This window comes from Nicotiana sylvestris, chromosome 8 (assembly GCF_000393655.2).
Source record: "Nicotiana sylvestris chromosome 8, ASM39365v2, whole genome shotgun sequence".
Taxonomy (NCBI): domain Eukaryota; kingdom Viridiplantae; phylum Streptophyta; class Magnoliopsida; order Solanales; family Solanaceae; genus Nicotiana; species Nicotiana sylvestris.
The window spans coordinates 6,372,782-6,394,552 of record NC_091064.1 but is presented as its reverse complement, the minus strand read 5'-3'; the positions used below and the strand labels follow the sequence as shown (position 1 = coordinate 6,394,552).

The following is a 21,771-nucleotide window of genomic DNA, read 5'->3' as shown; positions in this document are numbered from 1 at the left end:
TGCAGTCAAGGAATTCTTTGAAACAGGCAAAATGCATAGTGGAATGAATTGTAAAGCAGTCACTATTATTCCAAAAGTGCCAAACCCCAACCAAGTAAAAGAATTCAGACCTATAGCTTGTTGTACCACGCTATACAAGATAATAACCAAAGTAATATCTTGTTTACTCATGAGTTATTCAAAGAGTGTAATAAGAGATCTCATTGAGGAGTCACAATCAGCCTTTATTGAAGGAAGAGGCATTGCAGATAACATCTTGTTTACTCATGAGTTATTCAAAGGATATAACAGAAAAGGGATCTCCCCAAGGTGTGTTATAAAAGTAGACCTCAGGAAAGCTTATGATACTTTAGATCTCCTTCAACATGAATGGAGGGCTGACAAACCCATTTCAAGAAAGAAGAGGCATTCGACAAGGGGACTCATGCCCCCTTATTTGTTTGTCATAGCCATAGAGTATCTGCAGAGGGAACTTGCACAGCTGGCAAAGAACAAGAACTTTAAATTCCATCCTAGATGTAAGAAATTGGGAACAATTCACATTTGTTTTGCGGATGACCTGTTGATGTTCTGTAAAGCTGATATTACATCCACCAGACTACTGCAGCAAACATTCCTCAAGTTCTCTAACTCATCTGGCCTCCAGGCCAATGCAGAAAAAAGTTCCATCCAGCTAGCAGGTATCTCAGATAGCACAAAACAAGACATTATGCAAGAGTTGGGATATACCGAAGGTACTATGCCATTTAGATACCTAGGTGTACCACGAGCATCCAAGAAGCTGTCTATTATCCAATGTTGGCCATTAGTAGAGAAGATTACACAGAAGATCAACTGCTGGATAGCCAAATTGCTTTCATATGCTGGTAGGCTCCAGTTAATTAAATTAGTCCCGTTTGGGGTACAATCATACTGGGCTCAAATCTTTCAACTGCCTAAGAAGATATTGAAGATGATTGAAGCCATGTGTAGATCATTTTTATGGTCTGGCACATCAACTATAACCAAGAAAGCACTAGTTGCTTGGGACAAAGTATGGACAATGAAGAAGGACAACTTATGGGTCTGATGGGTTCACACCTTCTACATAAGAAACAGGACACTGGAAAGTAGTCCAATACCCAAGAATGCTGCTTGGGTGGTCAGAAAGATAATGGAGACATGGAACCTTGTTCTCGAATTACATGGGGATTCATGGGGATCTGGTCAACACACTTGTCCAACTACAAAAAGGAGGGAAGTTCAGTATAAGCAAGTTATACCACATGCAGCTTCCTCAATTACAAAAGGTACCTTAGAAGAGTATCACTATGCAACCTTATTTGCACCCTAGGTATAAATTCATACTATGGATGGCACTACAGAAGAGATTAGCAACAGTGGACAGACTCATCAAATTTGGAGTTCAAGTGTCCCAGCAATGTGTATTTTGTAAGCAATCTGATGAACTATTTGAACACTTATTTTTTTGACTGTCCAATAGTAAGAGAAATATGGACTAGACTACTCAAATGGTTAGGCCATTCTAGACCTATTCAGACTTGGCAAGATGAGGTCCAATGGATCAACAAAGGTTCAAAAAAGAAATCTGGTCACTAGGCAATTGTTACATGTGTATTTGGTATGCTGGTGTACACAATTTGGAGGGAAAAGAATGTGATTAGATTTCAAGGGGGAGTACTAAAAAAGAACAGTATATACAGAGAGATTGTAATGCATATACATACCAGAGGGAGGACAATCAAGAGCTGGCAAGGAGTATTGCAACAATTAGACTATTTTCCACTAAGCTCTTAGACTTGAAGTATGCAGAATGCTTCTGTTTTTTCTTTTTCTAGTGAAGCTTTAAGCTGATGTAAATAGCAATACAGTAGAGATGTCATTAGAGCATAGATAGAAGATAGAGATATAGATGGTCAGCATCTACCTGATTTGTAAAGCTGATTTTTTTTTTGAATGAATAGAAAGTCACTATTTACCACAAAAAAACATACCCCTTTCTATTACCCACCAAGTTAAAAACTATTTCTCATATCCTAAGTTACGAAATTATTCCTTCATTTCTCTACTTTATTCAAATTAAATGGTTCTATCATATCATGCTGAGATTTCGTGTAGTTAGTTTATGATAAATGATGAAAAATACTAGACTTTAGGTATAGCTTCATATCATTTTGTATGTAAGTTGTGGGGCATTACATGTTTATTAACATAAAATATACTCATTATATGTTTATTGTATATAAGAATGAGTTTGGATGGAAGTTGGCGAAAATCAGATGATTTGATGCAAAAAAAAGTTGAGAGGCAAGAGCTGGGAGCGTGCCAAAAAATTATAACAGTAGAGAATACTTGGGCGAATTATAACAGACGTAGCGGGAAGGATTCTGACAATTGGGAAAATCATAACTCTGGGCCTCCTTAATCTTGTTTCTAACCCTTAGTATCTTTAGTTGTTAATTTACTATTTTAATTTGTAGTTAATTAGTTAGATATAAGAATCTTAATATTTTTAACTTAGAAATTGTTCGAGCTTGCCTTATTGGTGATATTGAACAGTTATAGAGATACTTTAGTTCTCTGTGGGATTCGACTCCGAACTTTTAGATCGGATTATATTTACAGCAACTGCTTATTCTTTTTAAGACTAGAGTTAGGCGTAATTAGTTTACCACACTAAAAATTGCATGTAATGTTGACTATATATTGTATAACCTTTTCGACAATCAGCAAACATTGTAATTTACATTAAAAGTAATTCATATAATTTTTAATTAACATCTTAAGATTACAAGTCAAATACATATAATTAATGATGTCATTTGCAAAGCTTAGAGAACGTGCTATCACGTCGTTAGAGGAATGTAATTATTTGGATATGTACAATTATTAAACACCTTTTTAATTTTTTTTAATTCTGAAAGTTTGTTTATATTGATAGAGTTAAGTAGGGTGACTAGATTATTCTGGCTAAGCAAAAAGTCATAATCATCAGAGCTTCAATATCAAAGTCACCTTGAAAATTTGGTTTTGTATTTGTAAACAAGGGTTAATGTAATGATAAAAACTAGGTTTAAGCTCAAGATGATAATGTAAATTATGTCAAAAAAATACACGTGAATTGCAATAAATAGCCCTAATTAATAAGTAATGTATGACAATCATCTAATTCTTAATTAACTAGTTTAAATGAAACACTATTTTGATTGTATGCAGAGGCCGAGCTAGCGTAAGTTTAATGGATTCGGTCGGATCCAATAGCTTTGGTCCAAACAATGTATTTAATTTAAAAAAAAAATCATTGAATATGTATAAATTATTAATTTAGAACCCAATTACTTAAAAGAACTACAATCCCGAACCCATAAGCTTCAAATCCTAACTCCGTCTTTCATTGTATGCTCTTTTTTGTTTAACTTATCCGGTATTCGAAACCCAAGGATCCTAACTCGGTCGCAGAGTCACAACGAATGAAAAGGTTTAATTGAATCCCGTAGTTGAAAAATTGTATTGTATATATAAATAGGGCGAAAATAATTTTTTATGAATATATAAGCTTTTGATTCCCTTGATATAGGGAAATTTTTCATATTGTGGCAAAAATAGTTCAAAATTACTTGACAGGTTCGAATTTTTTAAATTTCCTTACTAAAATTTTTGGCTCCGTGCTTCGACTAATTTAAATTCATATCGGATAGGCTCACTAAAACGTAAAGCGCTTCCTACCAAAAATTTCTCCACTCAACCTTCCCCTATAAGACCGTCAACCTTTTCTTTAAAACAAAAATAAATTAAAAGAGTAAAATAAACCTGAAGTCTATTATTTAAGACATCTCTTAGGACTGAAGTTAAAGTCTTTCTCTCTTCTTGATTGCTTACACATTTTCTCTCATTTGGCTCTCTCCTGAGAATCTTATTCATGTATAGAGAGGACTAAAGTCTTGTAATATATGCAGATATCAAATCTCAAGTAGTAAGCTATCTGTTGCAAGTTCCAATTGAAGAAAAAAAATTCATTTTGGTAAGTAATTCTTGCTTATATATGCATAATCTATTATAATGTCTAATTATCTGTAACAACTCAACCCCTTGTTTCGTATTCTATATTGTGTTTTTGATATGTTCATGGTCACATGACCTCCAGAAGGTCACGGGTTCGAGCCGTGGAAACAGTCTCTTGCAGAAATGCAGGGTAACAATGCGTACGATAGACCTCTTGGGGTCCGGCCTTTCCCTGGACCTCGCGCATAGCGGGAGCTTGGTGCACCATGCTGCCCTTTTATGCCTATTTGTCTCAAGCTTACTTTGTTGTTTTTTTATTTGAATCGAGGGTCTATCCGAAACATCCTCTCTATCTCACACAAGGTAGGGGTAAGGTCTGCGTGCACACTACTCTCCCCGAATCCCATTTGTCATATTACACTAACTATGTTGTTGTCGTTGTATGCCTATTTATGACTTGATTGTATGGTTTGAATTGAGACTCGAGGAGTTTAGATGTCTTTTGGGAGAGAAAAAAAGGGATTCTATTTACATAAATTTTTTTTGAATTAGTGCATATATGCAACTTGGTTGACTTGATTGAATTTTGTGTTTTTCAGAAGATGGCTTCATCAAATGAAGGGACATATAATTTCAAGAATGAAGAATTTCAAGAAGAAGACATTTGGGGTAATAATAATAGTGTTAATGAAAAAAAACAACTTAGTTCTAAGTTCATAACAAGTAAAGATCAACCATTATTTACTTTGAACTCAAGAAGGCAAATACCAACTGCAGCCAAGATTATGATCCCAAAGTCAAACAAGAATTCAATTCAAGAATTCAAAATAATTCAACACTCAGCCCCTGTAACAATACCAGATTGGTAAAAAATTTATGGGACAAGTTTAAAGAAAGATATTGGTAATTTTGTGACAAATAATAGTTGGGAAAGTGATGATCAAGAAATTGAAGAAAATATGGTGCCTCCACATGAATGGCTTGCTAAAAGATTAGGGAGAAACCAAATTTCTTCTTTTTCAGTGTGTGAAGGTGTTGGAAGAACATTGAAAGGAAGAGATCTAAGTAGGGTAAGAAATGCTGTTTTAACCAAAACTGGATTTCTTGAATAATTTCTCATTTATCATCAATGTTCATTAGATGGGGGTGAAAAAAGTTGAGTTGGGTCCCAATTAAATCATGGTGGCGGACCGGCGGTCTTAGAATTTTCTTTTTTTAAGCTTAATAAGTTACATCGATACTTTTTTCTGTACTTAAATTTTAAAAGTTCGTCGATACTTGTTTTGATGAAAGATGGTAAGTAACTGATGAAAATAATTCAGATGTGTGCAAGCTGACGGAGACTCAAAAATTGTAGTTTCTTTTTGTACATTTCTAATTGCTTCTTTTTTTTTTCTTTTTTTTTTTGCTTTACTTCATGAGGTAATCTTATAGTTACAAGGGAACCAAGAAAAGAAAGACAAAATAGAAAGAAAGAAAAAAACAAGCCTCATTGTGTGTGTATAATTATCCTGGTGGCTTTGTAATGTTGCTAGGAGAATAAAGATCCTTTTATGGAGCAAGCAAGCAATGATTTTGAGTCATGTTCTTTTATCAATTATCATTGTGCACATGATTATGAAAGCTAGAATTTTGGAGTAGCTGTCTTAAGTAGCTAGGGGATGGTGAAATTATTTAAATATGATCAAGTACCTACCATATAAAATGTCTTTTAATGAATCTTACGAGACATGAATTCAATTTAATAAAATAAGTGAGAATAAAACATCGAGTAGGAAACCAAAAAGAAAATGGTGAAAGTAAAATTTTCGGTGGGGTTGACCTTCTTCAACAAACAAGTCAAAAACTTAAATCTTAACCGACTCAAACATAGACAAGAAAATAATCTTCTTTTGTAAAATATCTTGTTGAATTAAAATATTTTAATTTGTTGCAAATATTCTACGTCCAATCTTAACTACTTTAATTATATCTATCATCAATTTCTTCATCTTATATCTACTTTCTTGTCTTGAATAAGTGTCGTGAGAGGTGGGCGGAGTTAGAGTATTAAGTACGGAATCAGACAACTTTAGTAGCTTTTGCTTAAATTTTATATTCTGTATTTAAGGGTTGTCATCGGCACTCCTTTATCGGAAAATTACAGTGTAGATAGGTAATTTTTTTTAAATGTATGTATTCTATATATTGATATCCCTTGGCTTTTTCGAGGGTTTACCTCTTTATATATTAATCACTCTTAGTGAAAATCTTGACTCCGCCATTATTTGTATTTGTATAAGTAATCCATTAAAAATGTATATAAATTACAAATCCAATAATTAAGACGAGATATGAATATAATAGTAAGTTCAAAGCTCATAAACTTCAAGTTCGACCTCAGCGAGAAGGGCAAGTGTAACGATCCGACCGGTTGTTTTGAGCTCTAGCGCGTCGTTCGACAGTTTGAGGCCATGAGCAGTTTCACTTCAGGTATTATGACTTGTACGCGTGGCCGGAATTGAATTTCGGGAAGCTCGGAGTTAATTTGAAAATGAAATTCTCATTTTGGAAACTTTAAGTTGAAAGAATTGGCTAAGATCGAATTTTTGAGTAAACGACCTCGGAATCGGGATTTGAAGGTTCCAACAGGTTCAAATGATAATTTTGGACTTAGGCGTATGTCCGGATCGGGTTTTGGATGACACAGAAGTGTTTCGGCGCCTATTGTGGAAGTTAGCCATTTTGGGAGAATTTTATAAGTTCGGGTTGAAGTGCATTTCTGTGTTATCAATGTCCATTTGGGATTCCGAGTTTGGGAATAGCTCCTTATGGTGATTCTGGTATTGGGAGCGCGATCGAAAGTAAATTCGGAGGTCCGTAGGTCATTTTGGAGTCATTTGGCTAAAGTTAGGAATTGGAAGGTTTTTGAGAAGTATAACCGGAGGTGGACTTTTTGATATCGGGGGCAGATTTCGATTTCGGAAGTTGGAATAGGTCCGTAATGTCAAATATGACTTGTGTGCAAACTTTGAGGTCAACTGGACGTGATTTGATAGGTTTCGGCATCGAATGAAGAAGTTTGAAGTTCTTAAGTTTATCAAGTTTGAATCAGAGTGTGATTCATGATTCTTGCATTGTTTGATGTGATTTGAGGCCTCGAACAAGTCTGTAATGTGTATTGGGGCATGTTGGTATAATTGGTTGAGGTCTCGAGGGCCTCGGGTGGATTTTGGATGGCGAATGGATCGGTTTGGACTTGAAGGAAGAGCTGAAGAGGGGGATTCTGGTTGCTGGTGTAACTGCTTCTGCGGAAGCTTCAACGCAGAAGCAACCCCGCAGAAGCGGCTGGAAGTAAGGGGGTCAGAGGCCGCAGGTGCGAAGGAATTTCAGCACCTGCGTGATCGCAAATGCGGTTTGGGCGGCGCAGAAGCGAACTGGGGCAGCTGGAGGCTTTCCCGTAGAAGCGAAATTGGAACCGACCCTGCAGAACTGTAGAAGCGGTCAAGTGACCGCAAAAACGAAAATTGGGTTGGGCAGTGTGTTCTTTTTAAAGTGAGGGTTTGGCTCATTTTCACCATATTTCCTCTATGGGAGCCGATTTTGGAGCAACTTGTGAGTCCCATTTTCATCACTAAGCATGGGGTAAGTGATTTATGCTAGTTTTGAGTTAAATACATGATTATATTCGGGTTTGGACATGAAAATTAGTAGAAATTTGAGATTTTGAGGAAAACCTAGAAATTTTGTATTCTTGGATTTTGACCACGATTTTGGGCATGAAATTGAGAGTAAATTATATATTGGAGTTCGTGAGGTTGTGGGTAAACTTTATCTTCAAAATTTTTTGGAATTCGGGCACGTGGGCCCTAGGGCAATTTTGTTAACTTTTCAATCGGGGTTAGAAATTGTTATAGATTGGACTATTATGAGTAATTGCGCATAAATTAACGGGTTTGCATAATTATTGGCTAGTTTTGGAGCGTTGTGCGTCGATTTGAGCCTTCGGAAGGGCGTGGAATGTCGGGTATGGAACTTTGGAGCGAGCTGAGTCTCATTTCTAACCTTGTAAGAGGGAATTGTCCCCATAGGTGAAATAATTAACTATGTGCTACTATTGTGGGGGCTACATACGCACGAGGTGAAGAGAGTTCGTGCGTAGCTACTATTATGCTTAAGTCCGGATAGTGTAGGAACCAAAAGTATGCTTTACTTGTAAATATTTGCAATCTTGTTGTCAATTTAAATGCTTAAAACATATCGAACTTTGTAGATAAATTTCTAAATGACTAGACATCATTTTCTGAACTTTTAAATGAGAAATTGCTTTTCCTTGAATAATTGCTCCCTAATAAATTCTTGATTGTTTGTTTGTTGTGTTTATTTATATTTGACCACGTCACATGTATGATTCACGAGCGGGGTAATAGATGCATCTATGGTTCGCACCATTCGACTTTCTGGTAGTGCATAATTTAAATATTATATTGGATCGGGTCGTACGACCTCGACATGATTTGCGCATGCTTGTATTGCTTGACTTGTAAGTTTATAAATGATGATATTGTCTCCCTGGGTTGAGATAAAGGTATAAATAGTGAAATGAATTTGGAAAATTTCTATTACTAAAAGAATTGTTTACTTGCTTCATGCTATTAAGTTACAACTGTTTTTATAAAAGTCCTCGATTTACTATATTATTGGTATATTATAATTGAACCACTAGTAAGCGTTGAAGTCGACCTCTCGTCTCTGTGAGCACGTGATTTTTGCCCTACAAGAACTACTCCCAAAAATTCAAAAATAAAATGGTTTTGTATTGTTTGTGATTTATTTGTATTTTTGTCTATGCATGTTTATTTCTACTTTAATTAAGAAAATACAAAAAAAAAAATATGTGTTGCATGTGCATTTAGGATTTAATTTTACAATTAGGAATTAATTAAACAATATTTGGATTTGCGAGAATAAAAATCACAAAAATATGTACTTTGCATTTTTGGCGTTTAATATCAAATTGTGTGATTATCTTTGTATTTAATTTTGTGTGATAATTATCATTGAGGGTTAATTAGTATTTTTTCTAAGTTAATTTTGGTTTTACAATTTATTTTGGAATTTTTGGTAATTAGGAATTAAAAAGAAAATAAAAGGAAAAAAGAAACAAGAGAAGAAGGGTAAAAATCGGACTGGGCCAGTTTTAAAATGGAAATGTTCAGGCCCAATGTCACACCCCATGTCCAGACCCAACCGGCCGGTCCAAGAGACCATACCAAACGACGCCGTTTCATCGCCAATCAATCTCGACCGTTCAATCATCCAATCCAACGGTCTATATCACCCCTCCCATAACCTGTGTTGACCCATTCCCCATACCTGTTCCAGTACCCGGACTGCCCTAGTACTACTCCAAACGACACCGTTCCTCCTTAGTGAAGTGATCAAGGCCGTTGATCGTGAATGATCCAACGGCCAAGATCAAATCCCCACCCCACTATATATTCCTAAACCATACCTCGCCCCCTAAGCCATACCCCCCCCCCTTCGCCTTCGTCTCTAACCTAGAGACAGACCCAACAACCTCTGCCTTCAACCACAGCCCTCCGCCCACCGAAAATCGCCTCACGGCGGTTCCGGTGGTCCAAACAGCCCCAAAATTACACTATAGCCTCCCCACGACGTCCTCTTTCCAAATCCTGTATCGTTCCCTCGAATCAGTACCCAACGTTTCGAATATTAGATCGAAGAATCGAACCAAACCCTAATCCGTCCAAACGACCCCATCTTTACACCACTGATTCCACTCGACCTCCCCATCCTGAATCCCTAACCCTTATCCCTCAAATCATCCTATAACCTCTCGAATCTTCAATCGAAGATCCCCGTCCCAAACCCCAGCCTATCCACTTAACCCCAAAATCACACCCAGTAATCACCTTGACCTCTTCGTCGCTAATCCCTAACCAAATTGGATCGAATCTGAGTAAAACTCGTCGAATGACGGATCTAGGGCTCAAACGGTTCGGGGCTGTATCAAAGCTGTCAGGGTCGAATGGGTTCTAGTTAGTATTATAAGCCTATTTCTAACAAAATAGACATATGATACTAACTGGAACTCAAGTTCGAAAAAGCATGTTGGTGGGATCCGAGAAAAGAACAGTGAGTTCTTCTTAGCCTCTTCTTTTCTTTTTTCTATATGTTTGTTTGTCTGTTTTAGTCGTAATTAGTCGTTGCTTTAGGTTTTCAGTTTTAGTTAATTCTTAATTCAGTAAATATTCCGCCTCTCTTTCTGATTCTTGTTTAGTTTAAATACTCCAATGTTCGTTTGAGTAGTTCGATCGGCTAACTGTTAGCCTTATTGTTATTATAGTCTGTGTCTTTAAGTGTATGATTTTAGATTTTAGGTTGATTTTCTTTGTTGTGATTCAGTGCCTTGAATGCTTCATTTTTCTTTTTAGTTATAATCAAAAACTGCCACTGAGCATCAGAAGTCCGGTTGTCTTATAGTTGAATTGCTTCTAATTTGTGCTAAAAATCCGGACTTTTATTTTTTCCAGTATGTGTTTATTGTTTGATTGTTTTCACTCATACCTATCTGCAATGTGATGTTTGCCTCATTTTGTAACTAATTGGAACTCCCAGGACCTTAGTTGAATAATTAGGACAGTAATTTCAGGAACTTTAGAAGGGTAATTTGGGGTTTAAAGGTTTAGCAAAATGGTCTTGCTAAGTGGGCTGACAGTAAAACACTTAATTAACCCTTAATCTAATGTGTTAGTGGGGAACACAACATAATGGTATGGGGAGGGTCACAAGGACTTGATTAAAATATAGCATTGCCCATACACCTTTAAACTAAATAATGAAATTAGATACTTAGGAGTGACTGTCAGGGAATATGATGGGAGACACACATTTCTTAATTCGGCCTAGTGTTAAAATAGGCTGGAAAAGGGGCTATAGTTGGCAGATAAATAGGGGGATTTGTTTTGGCAGAAGGATCAGTTTTTTGGGGGTCAGTGTTATAGAAATAGAGAGAGTTCTTGGGAGTTTCACTAGTCCTGAAGAAATCAGCTGATTGCTAGCCACTGGAATCAGTAGTGTTTTCTACTTAGTTTTCCAGTAGACTTTTGGTTTCAGTCAAGACCTTCTCGGATCAGTTTGAGTGTTTTGTTGTTGTGGTATGTTTCTAGGGTCAATTTGAAGGTCATTTGGGTTTATTCGAATCGGTTTTGGGTTAATCTATTCATCTTGTTGGTTCAAAACATTCTTGAACTCTTCCTGGATTGATAAATATATTTCTGGGCTGAACTGGTTCTGTTTGTGGCTGTTTGGAATTTCAAATTGCTGTTGTGAGCTGCTGTTGTATTGCTGCTCGCATTTATGCTGTTGCTGATCTTTCTTCTACTTTATTTCTATTCCAATTCCAGGTACACTTCCTTGATTTGTTTCCATGTAATTCCAAGTTGAAGTTGAAATGAAAATTGCTACCAGATCTCTGCACTTTGGATGCTGTCTGATATAGTTTAAGTGGTTTAAATCATTACTTGTTGTTAGTCGCGGTATTGATTTGAGCAATAGACTGAGTTGTAATAATGTGGAACGTTAAGTGAGATTGCCCTAGGTTAATCTGAATTATATATTGCAACTGACTGTTAGTCAGCTTAAAGATATCGAGTTTGTTGATTGGGTTAGATCGATGAGTGTGGAATGAAATTGGTTGTAGCTAACTTAGTTTGTATGTTTAGTCTAGAGTTATCGAACTGTAGTAATGTGAGCTGAAATTATCCTTCAGTTTGGCTAGTTTAGTTTTGTTCCTGATAATTTGATTATTAAAGTCAGAAGGCAGTAGAAATAGGAAATCACTTCGAGTTCTTGAATTCTCATGTGTACTGATAGTAAACTTGCATGAAACCCTGAATCGTTTGAGGATTGATTTAACATCCTCAGAATATGTTTTCTTTCACCTTAATAGTATCCAATAGCTCATCAAAAGATAAGTAGAAATAATTCGAGCTTTAAGCTGAAATCAGAAAGGATAGTTGTTTTATCAATCTGAATAGGTAAATCACGTTTTTCCTTTGTTGTAAATGGTGAGATACGAATAACTTGAAGCTGTCCACGAATACTTGAAATTCATTTTGAATGGGCGATCAAGGCTTAACAGCCTATCTCGAATGGACTGGGCTCCGATGCATTTCAGGCGGCCCAAGTTTGGTTTTAATTAAAACGCCCGTGTAAACCTGGGCTCAGGCCTAAGACTGGATTGCTCTCGTGTGTGCCTGGATTTTGGTCCATTTAAACGTGCGGTGCTTCAAGCCCAAACTGGCTGACAGTTCAAGTAGCGTGAATCCATTGACCTCAAATATAGTCGTTATTAATAAGGATTTCTTTTTTAGAGACAAGAAAAATCATAGTCGCTTTAGGATCAGTCTTTAAATAAAAATGAGACGAGCCTCGACAAACAAAATACACGAGTTGTGGGGCCCTCTATACGTGTTGGTAAAATTACTTAGACTTCAGGATGGGCCGTTTAGCAAAGTTTCACGGCCTTACCCAAAATAATGATACGCTAGTCGCTTTAGGCCCGCCCTTAATAATTTACTTTCTTAAACTCGGGTGCACATTTATTTGACCCAAATCCAAATCTCAACAGAGTTGAAATGTGTCAATAACCACGGGTGCATTGATGTAACGTGGTTCGAGATGTATTTTCACGACGTTGCAATTCTCGTTAAAAATAACAATGATAAAAGCGGTAAACAGTAAAAAATTTGCACATAGGTTCAACATGTATTAAAATCAGATAAACAAGCCAAATATGACAGTTGAGCGACCGTGCTAGAACCACGGAACTCGAGAATGCCTAACACCTTCTATCGGGTTAACAGAATTCCTTATCTGGATTTCTGGTTCGCGGACTGTAAATACAGAGTCAATCTTTTCCTCGATTCGGGATTCAACCGGTGACTTGGGACACCATAAATCTTCTAAGTGGAGACTCTGAATCTTTAAATAAAATCTCATTTCGATTGTCCTTTAATTGGAAAAACTCCCTCTGCGCCCTTTACGGGGGTGCGAGTGAAAAAGGAGGTGTGACAGTCTCTATCTCTTCGAGATTAGACGGGATATTTAATGGGTACACGTTATTTTTGTACTCATACTACACTTGCTGTGCGTTTTTGTTGCACAGGTTCATGTATGTCTAGTGGCCCAGTTCGGCGTAACAACATGGTTGATACAGAGACTTAGGTGAGCTGCACTACTCGAAACGACCCGCAGCCAATAGGGTCTCCTTCTGAGTACTGTATTGTATTTTCTCTTCTATCCAATTTGTATTCCGGACGGTTATTGTATTACATCGTTTCCCAGAAATAGCTCATGCACTTGTGACACTGGGTTCTGGGATGATTATGGGATTATTCAATATTAAGTTTGTTAAAGACATCATTATTATTTCAGTAAATTTCATTATTTATTGTTTAGTGTATAAAAGAAATGATTTCAATAAATACTAAAATAAGAATTTAATTAACTCTTTGGTGTTGGCTTGCTTGACAGCGGTGTCCGACGCCATCACGACGGTTAGTAAAATTTGGGTCGTGACAGCAAGTCAACAATTACTTTAAGATGAAGAACAATAATGGAAGGAACAAAGAAAGAAACATGAGGCAGTGATGCAACTCTTAATACTTCGAAAAAATATTTAATTCCTAATACAAATCATATGCTGGCTAGTGGGATTCAGATTAAACAATGAGAATAGAAAGAGATGTTCCACCAACTTTCCTTTTTCTATAAAATGATACTCTCTCCGTTCCTTTTTAGTTATATGCTTTAGATTTTTCATATTTATAAAATATGTATTTTATAATTTTACTCATAATAATGATAGCATTTTCAAAAGTCTTGGAAAATAATTTGGGGAATGAGTAGTTAATGATAAGAGTAAAACAAGGAAAACAAAAGATTGTCTTTCTCTTGATTTAGAATAGTGAACAAATAAAAGTGAAAATATATTTTTGGTATAGAGGACAAGTAAAAGTGAACGGAGAAACTATGAGATAAGTTTTTTTTTTTTTTTGGCTCTTTGCATAAATACAATTAATACATACTTAATAGCAGTGTCAAATTAAACTCATTAATATCGCGATGCAAATCTCTGTAAGTACAATTTTAGGGGTCGTTTGGCTAAGAAGCAAGTTATGCAGAAATTATAATACATGAATTAATAATGTAAAAATAATTTTTTTCCAAGAATTTATTTTTTTCTGTATTAAAAATGGGATAAATAGGATAAAATTTAAAATGCGATTTTATTTTTTAAACTTAATAAGCTTAATCCATGTATTGATTAATTTAATATATGTATTGCTATTCAATGTTACGGTATGACATGAGGGAGAAGTGCATGGTTAGCCACTAATAACACATATATTTACTTTTAAGCCACTGTTTAAAATGTCTTTAGTCTTTAGCCACTACTTTAATAAACTTTACCTGCCCGGACGAAAATATCCTTCTGCTCATAAAAGTTCAGGACCAAGTGTCCTTAACTTTTGAACTTGCAACTCTAAGTTCAGGACTACATGTCCTTAACTTTTGAACTTAGAACTCGAATCAGGACCACCTGTCCTTAAGTTCTGTGCTTGTAACTCTAAGTTAAGGATTACTTGTCCTTAACTTTTGAACTTGTAAGTCTAAGTTCAGGACCTATTGTCCTTAACTTTTGAGCTTGTTAGTCTAAGTTCAGACCAAGTGTCCTTAACTTTTGAACTTGTAACTGTAAGTTCAGGACCAAGTGTCCTTAACTTTTGAGCTTTTATTCAAGACCTATTGTCCTTAACTTTTGGGCTTCTTAGCCTAAGTTCAGGACCTATTGTCCTTAACTTTTGAGCTTGTTAGTCTAAGTTCAGGACTTCACGACCTATTGTCCTTAACTTTTGAACTTGTAACTGTAAGTTCAGGACCTATTGTCCTTAACTTTTGAGCTTGTTAGTCTAAGTTCAGGATGAAGTGTCCTTAATTTTTGAACTTGTAATTCTAAGTTCAGGACGAAGTATCCTTAACTTTTGAACTTATAATTGGTGGGATGCAATTTTCCGGTCTACAACTCAGGTTTGTTCTTCTGTGGTCGTCTTTGCGCATATATCCCTCTAATAGGTTGAAGGCTATCGATTATTGTTTTTGCTTTCTCATTTATTATCTATATATGCTCATCTCTATTTACTTGTTTGTGTACCTTTTGGGTTTTTCTTGGAGGATGGACAGCGATCATGGCATCTCTTGACAACGTTGGGGTATGGAACCTCAGAGCAGAAAGGGTAAAAATATTTTTTCGTATTAATTTTAATAAAGTAGTGGCTATTTGTGCTCAATGGTAAAAATACTGAATAAAAATTAAATTTCATGTTAAAAAATGGCTATCCCATGCCATTTCTACATGACATGATACGCCAATTGGTGGGGGAAGTGCACGGTTAGCTACTAATAACACATGTATTTACTTTTAAGCCACTGTTTAGAATGTCTTTAGTCTTTAGCCACTGCTTTAATAAACTTTAACTGCCCGGACGAAAATACCCTTGTGCTCATGTCCTTAACTTTTGAACTTAACTTCAGGACTTCAGGACTACATGTCCTTAACTTTTGAACTTGTAACTCTAGGTTCAGGACTTCAGGACTACATGTCCTTAACTTTTGAACTTGGAACTCTAAGTCTAGGTTCGGGACCAAGTGTCCTTAACTTTTGAGCTTGTTACTCTAAGTTCAGGACCTATTGTCCTTAACTTTTGGGCTTCTTAGCCTATGTTTATGACCTATTGTCCTTAACTTTTGAGCTTGTTAGTCTAAGTCCAGGATTTCAGGACCTATTGTCCTTAATTTTTGAACTTGTAACTGTAAGTTCAGGACCTATTGTCCTTAAATTTTGGGCTTCTTAGCCTAAGTTCATGACCTATTGTCCTTAACTTTTGAGCTTGTTAGTCTAAGTTCAGGACTTCAGGACCTATTGTCCTTAACTTTTGAACTTGTAACTGTAAGTTCAGGACCTATTGTTCTTAACTTTTGAGCTTGTTAGTCTAAGTTCAGGACCAAGTGTCCTTAACTTTGAACTTGTAATTCTAAGTTCAGGACCAAGTATCCTGAACTTTTGAACTTGGAACTCGAAGTTCAGGACCAAGTGTCCTTAACTTTTGAATTTGTAACTGTAAGTTCAGGATCTATAACGTAGCAGAAAACCAAACATTATTTGTATCTTTTCACAAAAAAATAAAAATAATAATAATTGCATATAAGATTGATGTCAAATGAAGTGCACAAAATTCTTCCAGAATCATCGTAGTTTGCTATTACCTATGTTTCTGCCCCGTTTTTGTTACTTATATACTAGATAGAGACAATCATGACACTCATCCATTATAATATGTAGGAAACCATACAATCTTGGCAACAATTATGAACAACGAGCAGTCTACCAACTATTGTGTTAAAAAATCAGTGAGAAATTAAAAGAGAGAAGAAAACTCCCACTTGAACGAGGGAAACGTAAACTTCCACGCAATAGTTTCCTACGCTTTACCTTTATGAAATTATGAAAGGGTAATACTGTCTTTTTATATTAATTTTAATAGACTAGTGGCTAGTTTTGCTCAGCATTAAAAATGCTGGATAAAAACTAAATACCACTTTAAAAAGTGGCTATTCCACGCAATTTTTACCCAATTGGTGTCGACAATAAATGGGCCTAGATTCAGTCCAGCAAAACATTTGGGCCTATGATGGGCTTTAGGTCCGGTAGCCCATGCCTAGCATTACGGAACTAGGCAGCAATAAAAGGAAGGGAAAAAACAGAAAAAAGGCCACAGAAGAAACATAACAGAGAATCGGAAAAATGACGTGGGCCGCCGCAGCTAGTCGCTTCCAAATGCCAACAATGGACGTCGCCGCCCTACGCAGCCGAGCTCCGTTAGCGTTTGGAGTGGGCTGTGTCTCACTTGCTGGTGCAAAGTTTCGTCGGTCTATTTCACCAGCTCAATCAAAGCCTTTCGCTTGCTTAAGTACTTCCACTGATACCAGTGAGTCCATATTATCCTCTTCCTCAAAATAGCTGAAAAATTACATACTAATATAGGTTTTTTATTCATAATTAGAGCTTAACTTTGGTTTCCGGGGAAAGCAAGGAGAGGGAGAAAAGAAAAGAAAAATGGAATCATTTTCTTTCCTTTTTTTTTTTGGGGGGGGGGGGGTTCTTCTTCTATTTACCTACTTTTTTTAAAAAACAAAAAATGTGTTCTGATACCGTCCAATATAGAATGAATGAATATAGTGGATTCTTATAGCTGATTCTGACTAGTTTGGATTGAGGCATAGTTGATTGATGTAGATATCCTACCTATCAAATTTGCCTTATCTATCCTATGCAGGACTTATTAATATTGCGGTTTATTTGCTGATTGATCTTGTGGGATTATACTGTTGTTGTTGTTGTTGTTGTTGTAGTATTTGCTGATTGATGAGTCTTGTTGCTTCTCAGTAAGGCATAATGGATAAAGAGTATTCATTTATTCAACCCGAATCTGTTTAAATCTTATCCATAGTAGTTGCTGTGTTATTGTCATGTGCAGTCTGCATTTTTTGTGAGTTTTTACGTTTTCTTTGTATTTTAAAATTAGTTTTCAGGATTTATTTCGACAGAATATGCAGTGGTTTCTAACTTGGGAAACTTAGAGCTCGTTTGGTACGAGGGATAAGGGATAATTAATCCCGGGATTAAATTTGAGATGAGTTTATCCCACGTTTTGTTGGGATAAAATCGCGATATAACTAATTCCTAGATTGTAATGTTATTTTCATCCCTATGGGAGATGGTATAGCAATCCCGGGATAATTAACCCTGGGATAACTTGTTTCCCATCAAACGACTCCTTAGAGTTTAGTTTGTAATCTGGGCGTGGATTATAATCCTACTTTAGGAATGCAACATGTTGAGTAACGTTTCATGAGTTATCACCAAAGACATGAGAATTTGATGCTGGCTTGCAGAAAAATTGATGCTTGATTGCTTTTTGCTGATGAATAACTGATAAAGTAATTAGTTAATTAGAGAATGAATAAGTTATATAAGCTGAATGTATAAAGTTATTTTACACTTTCAAGTATTCTTTCTCAAAGAGTTCTTAACCTTATTAACAAACATCTGTATGTCAATAGGTATAAAGGAGGCTGTTCACACTGATAAGGCTCCAGCAGCACTGGGGCCATACTCTCAAGCCATCAAAGCTAATAATTTTGTTTTCGTCTCTGGGGTTCTGGGTCTTGTTCCAGAGGTTCGTGATATTATCGAATCAGTTCTTGCAAATACTTACTCTTATCAAAAGCTTGAAACTATCCATGTAATATTTCCATCACGTGCCTTTGCTTTATGCAACGTTTAACTAACTTCAAACTGAATGCAGACTGGCAAATTTGTCTCAGACAGTGTGGAGGATCAAACAGAGCAGGTATTTTAGTACTCGGTCATCTTTGCATTTTGTTATGCATCCATATGTCATGATTATAATTAGGGTTATTGATATTAAATTGTTTCAGATTCAAAACACTGACTCTAAGATATCTGAGCTTAATATTGATTTCCAGGTTCTCAAGAATATGGGGGAGATACTTAAAGCAAGTGGCGTTAGCTACTCTGCAGTTGTTAAGACAACGATCCTGTATGATCTTTTGTTATTTCTTCTCCTGACCCCCTAAATTTGTGCTCTCATTATAGTCTTGATTATCGATTTTGAACAATTCTATCTCTACAGGTTAGCTGATCTGAAGGACTTCAAGACAGTGAATGAGATTTATGCTAAATGTGAGTCATGATACTGAGAAAACTAGTTTTGATTTTTGTGTAGTGTTTATGAATGAGATTCTTCCCATGGTTTTTCACAAGCAAGATCATCTTGAAAACTTGAACACTGAATTTAAAAAAAAAGAAGAAGGTCTGTGGTCTAAACAGTAGTCAAGCAGAAATATAAAGCTAGATGTACTACATTTGATACTTCTTAGTTGGTTGCAAAAGGCTCGTTTCTTGCCCTGCCTACTTTTCTTTTGCCAATTCTGTTAGGGATGTCTAAGAGATTGTGCATAAACTTTTGGACTGATCCAACTTTATTTTCTGCCAAAAACAATTACAAGTCTTACAGTATGCTCTTCCATAATGAAAATTCGTCGAGACCTGAAAGGAGGTGATTAGGATGAACTTAAACCAGTTTCTATTTGCTGGTAGAAATTGTGGGTGCCTATAATCGGACACCTGTACTTTGAACTCTGACGGCGTAGTAAAAACAATTGTGACATTGTATTCTGCATTTGAATGCTCCTTGTATAAACTTTCTGTTTGTGCTAGTCCCCTGTTAGTAATTAGACTGTTAGGAATCTCGAAGATGTGTTTAAAAAAGGAAAAGTGACCATATAATGTTCTAAACTCTCAGATGAAAAATGCACATAGTAAGATGAGTATGGTCACTTCTGTTGTCACTGATGATTGGAATTGCTAATTTGTGAGAAAAACTATACCAAAGCTCAATAGTGGAAAATAGTCATAGCCGGTTTTGCATGTCAGATAAAGAAATTCAGTGTTAAATCTTTGTCCACTTTATACTAGAACTAGCCACTTTATAAAGAATGTCTTCTTTAGCATGCTGCTTCATGTACTCAACGCAATGTGAGATGATGGAAATCTAAATTTGGCTATCTCGCAGATTTTCAATCTCCTGCACCAGCTCGTGCAACTTATCAGGTGGCAGCACTGCCAATGGATGCAAGGATTGAAGTCGAATGCATAGCAGCATTATGATTGCGCCCTTCATTGTTGCATTCAACTTCTGATTAAACCTCGAATGGAGAAAGTCTTCTGACTTCCTAGCTAAATTTGTTAGATTTAATAAGCGGATAGCTAGCTATTAGTTCGGGAGCTTTTGTTCTTCTTCTTTTAGCTCCAACTTCCCCGAGCTGAGAATAGACGCTATTTAAGAACGTACTGTAGCTGAGCGGCCATGAATTTTACATGTGATTGTGCTACACTATTGTGAAGAAAAAACTTAGTGATATGCTGGCCCTACTATATCCTATTTAGTCGTTGCAGAGTGCCTTGTCATTTCTTCAACCTGTAACCGAAAATCCAAACTGAAATTTTCATATGTAATTTGAACTGCCCGCACGGCCATCCCTGGTAGGGACTGTGTTAAAGAAGGAAAACATAAAAAAGGTGTAAAACCAACCATTAGAGAAAAAGATGTGCAACATTGATAGAGGCTCTTATGATTTGACTCAAAATTGGGGTCATTAACAAGTTCTACTCCTTCCTATTCTTCAAATCTTGGTTTAGAAAACTAAAAAAAAAAAGGATGTCCCATAAGCATGAGATATCTCGGTAAATAAACAATTGGGAAAAATTTAGTCACACCGTGTGTTCAGGGGCGAAATTATGTTGGCCCGAGGCTAGTCAATTGAACACTCTTTGTCGAATAATTATACTACTATATAGGTAAAATATTACTTTTTATTGATTAAAAATAGATTTTGAACACCTTTGAATTTGAACACCCTTATTGATTTTTCTGTCTTCGTCACTACGTGTGTTTGTATCAAACTAATTGATTATGATATATGTTTTGTGCAGAGACTTATCTTATTTAATTATGGTTAAGTAATACATATTCTCACCCAAGTAAGTTGATACGATTTGGCGTCGACAAATGATGGTTGTTCTTGCTGATGGTTTCTGCAAGACAAGGGAATTCTTTTCATCCACCCCTTAATCAATTATCCACAAGACCACAAGTAGAGGTGTACAAAGTAAACCGACAAATCGCACCAACCCGATAATCCGAGTCAAACCGAGAAAAAACCCGACTATGGTTTGATTTGATTTGGTTTGGTGTTGGAAAAAAAACTCGACAATAATTGGTTTGGTTTGGTTTTAACTAAAGAAAGTCAAACCGAAACCAAACCAACCCGACATTACATATATAGAAATTTTAGATATATTTAATATATAAATATACTTATTGTGATATAATTTATAAATATTTCTTAAAAAATTTCATAATTTTATCTTTTAAGATATTATTTCAAGGTTGGACTTAGAACTTTTGAATGTTCCAATAAGTTTTATAGCCATTAATATTCGTAAATTAAATATGCTAACAAAAGCCAAAACCAAAATCAAATCAATACTAATGCTAACAAAAGACATTCAACTCAATACTATGAACGAGAATGTATTGAATATTATTTTTTTTGTCTTGCAATAATTTAGATAAAAATGCATAACCTATTTTTATTTTTTCTTTAACGTTTAGTCATGTAATTAATACTCCCTTATTAGTCTACTTATTTTATTATGACCTAGTACTTTAGATTATGCTTATTTTTATTATGACTTTTTAATTAGCAATATTCATATTACATAATTTTATTGTCTATATTGTAGAATATTTTAGGATAATGCCATGACACATCTCATATTTCGTATTATTTTTTTGGAAAATATTTTATATAGTTGTATCTTACTAGGATTAAAGAAATATTTTAAGCATAATTTATATGTTTTGTTCTACGAAAATTTTACCGGAAAAAAAACCCCCAAAAATTCGAATAACCCGAAAATCCGAGAAAATCCGAGAAAAACCGAGAGTTAAAAACCCGAGTTTTATTGGTTTGGGTTGGTCTTTAAATTTAATAACCCGACACAATTGGTTTGATTTGATAATTATAAAATCTGAACCAACCCAACCTATGTAC

General features: G+C 35.7%; 1 protein-coding gene across 1 annotated transcript; it reads left to right on the top strand.

Annotated features, from left to right (window-relative positions):
* Positions 1–16,834: 16,834 nt before the first annotated feature.
* Positions 16,835–20,073, top strand: LOC104214509 (reactive Intermediate Deaminase A, chloroplastic). Its single transcript, XM_009764188.2, has 6 exons — positions 16,835–17,057; positions 18,193–18,308; positions 18,438–18,482; positions 18,619–18,692; positions 18,786–18,835; positions 19,728–20,073. The coding sequence occupies exons 1-6, from the start codon at positions 16,874–16,876 to the stop codon at positions 19,820–19,822; spliced, it is 564 nt and encodes a 187-aa protein (XP_009762490.1). The 5' UTR covers positions 16,835–16,873; the 3' UTR covers positions 19,823–20,073.
* Positions 20,074–21,771: the final 1,698 nt, after the last annotated feature.

Bases quoted from the DNA above. Each gene is read 5' to 3' on its own strand.
- LOC104214509 (XM_009764188.2), top strand. From the start codon at position 16,874: ATGACGTGGGCCGCCGCAGCTAGTCGCTTCCAAATGCCAACAATGGAC. The intron at 17,058-18,192 runs GTGAGTCCATAT...GTATGTCAATAG, and splicing joins AAGTACTTCCACTGATACCA to GTATAAAGGAGGCTGTTCAC. The intron at 18,693-18,785 runs GTATGATCTTTT...CTATCTCTACAG, and splicing joins GTTGTTAAGACAACGATCCT to GTTAGCTGATCTGAAGGACT.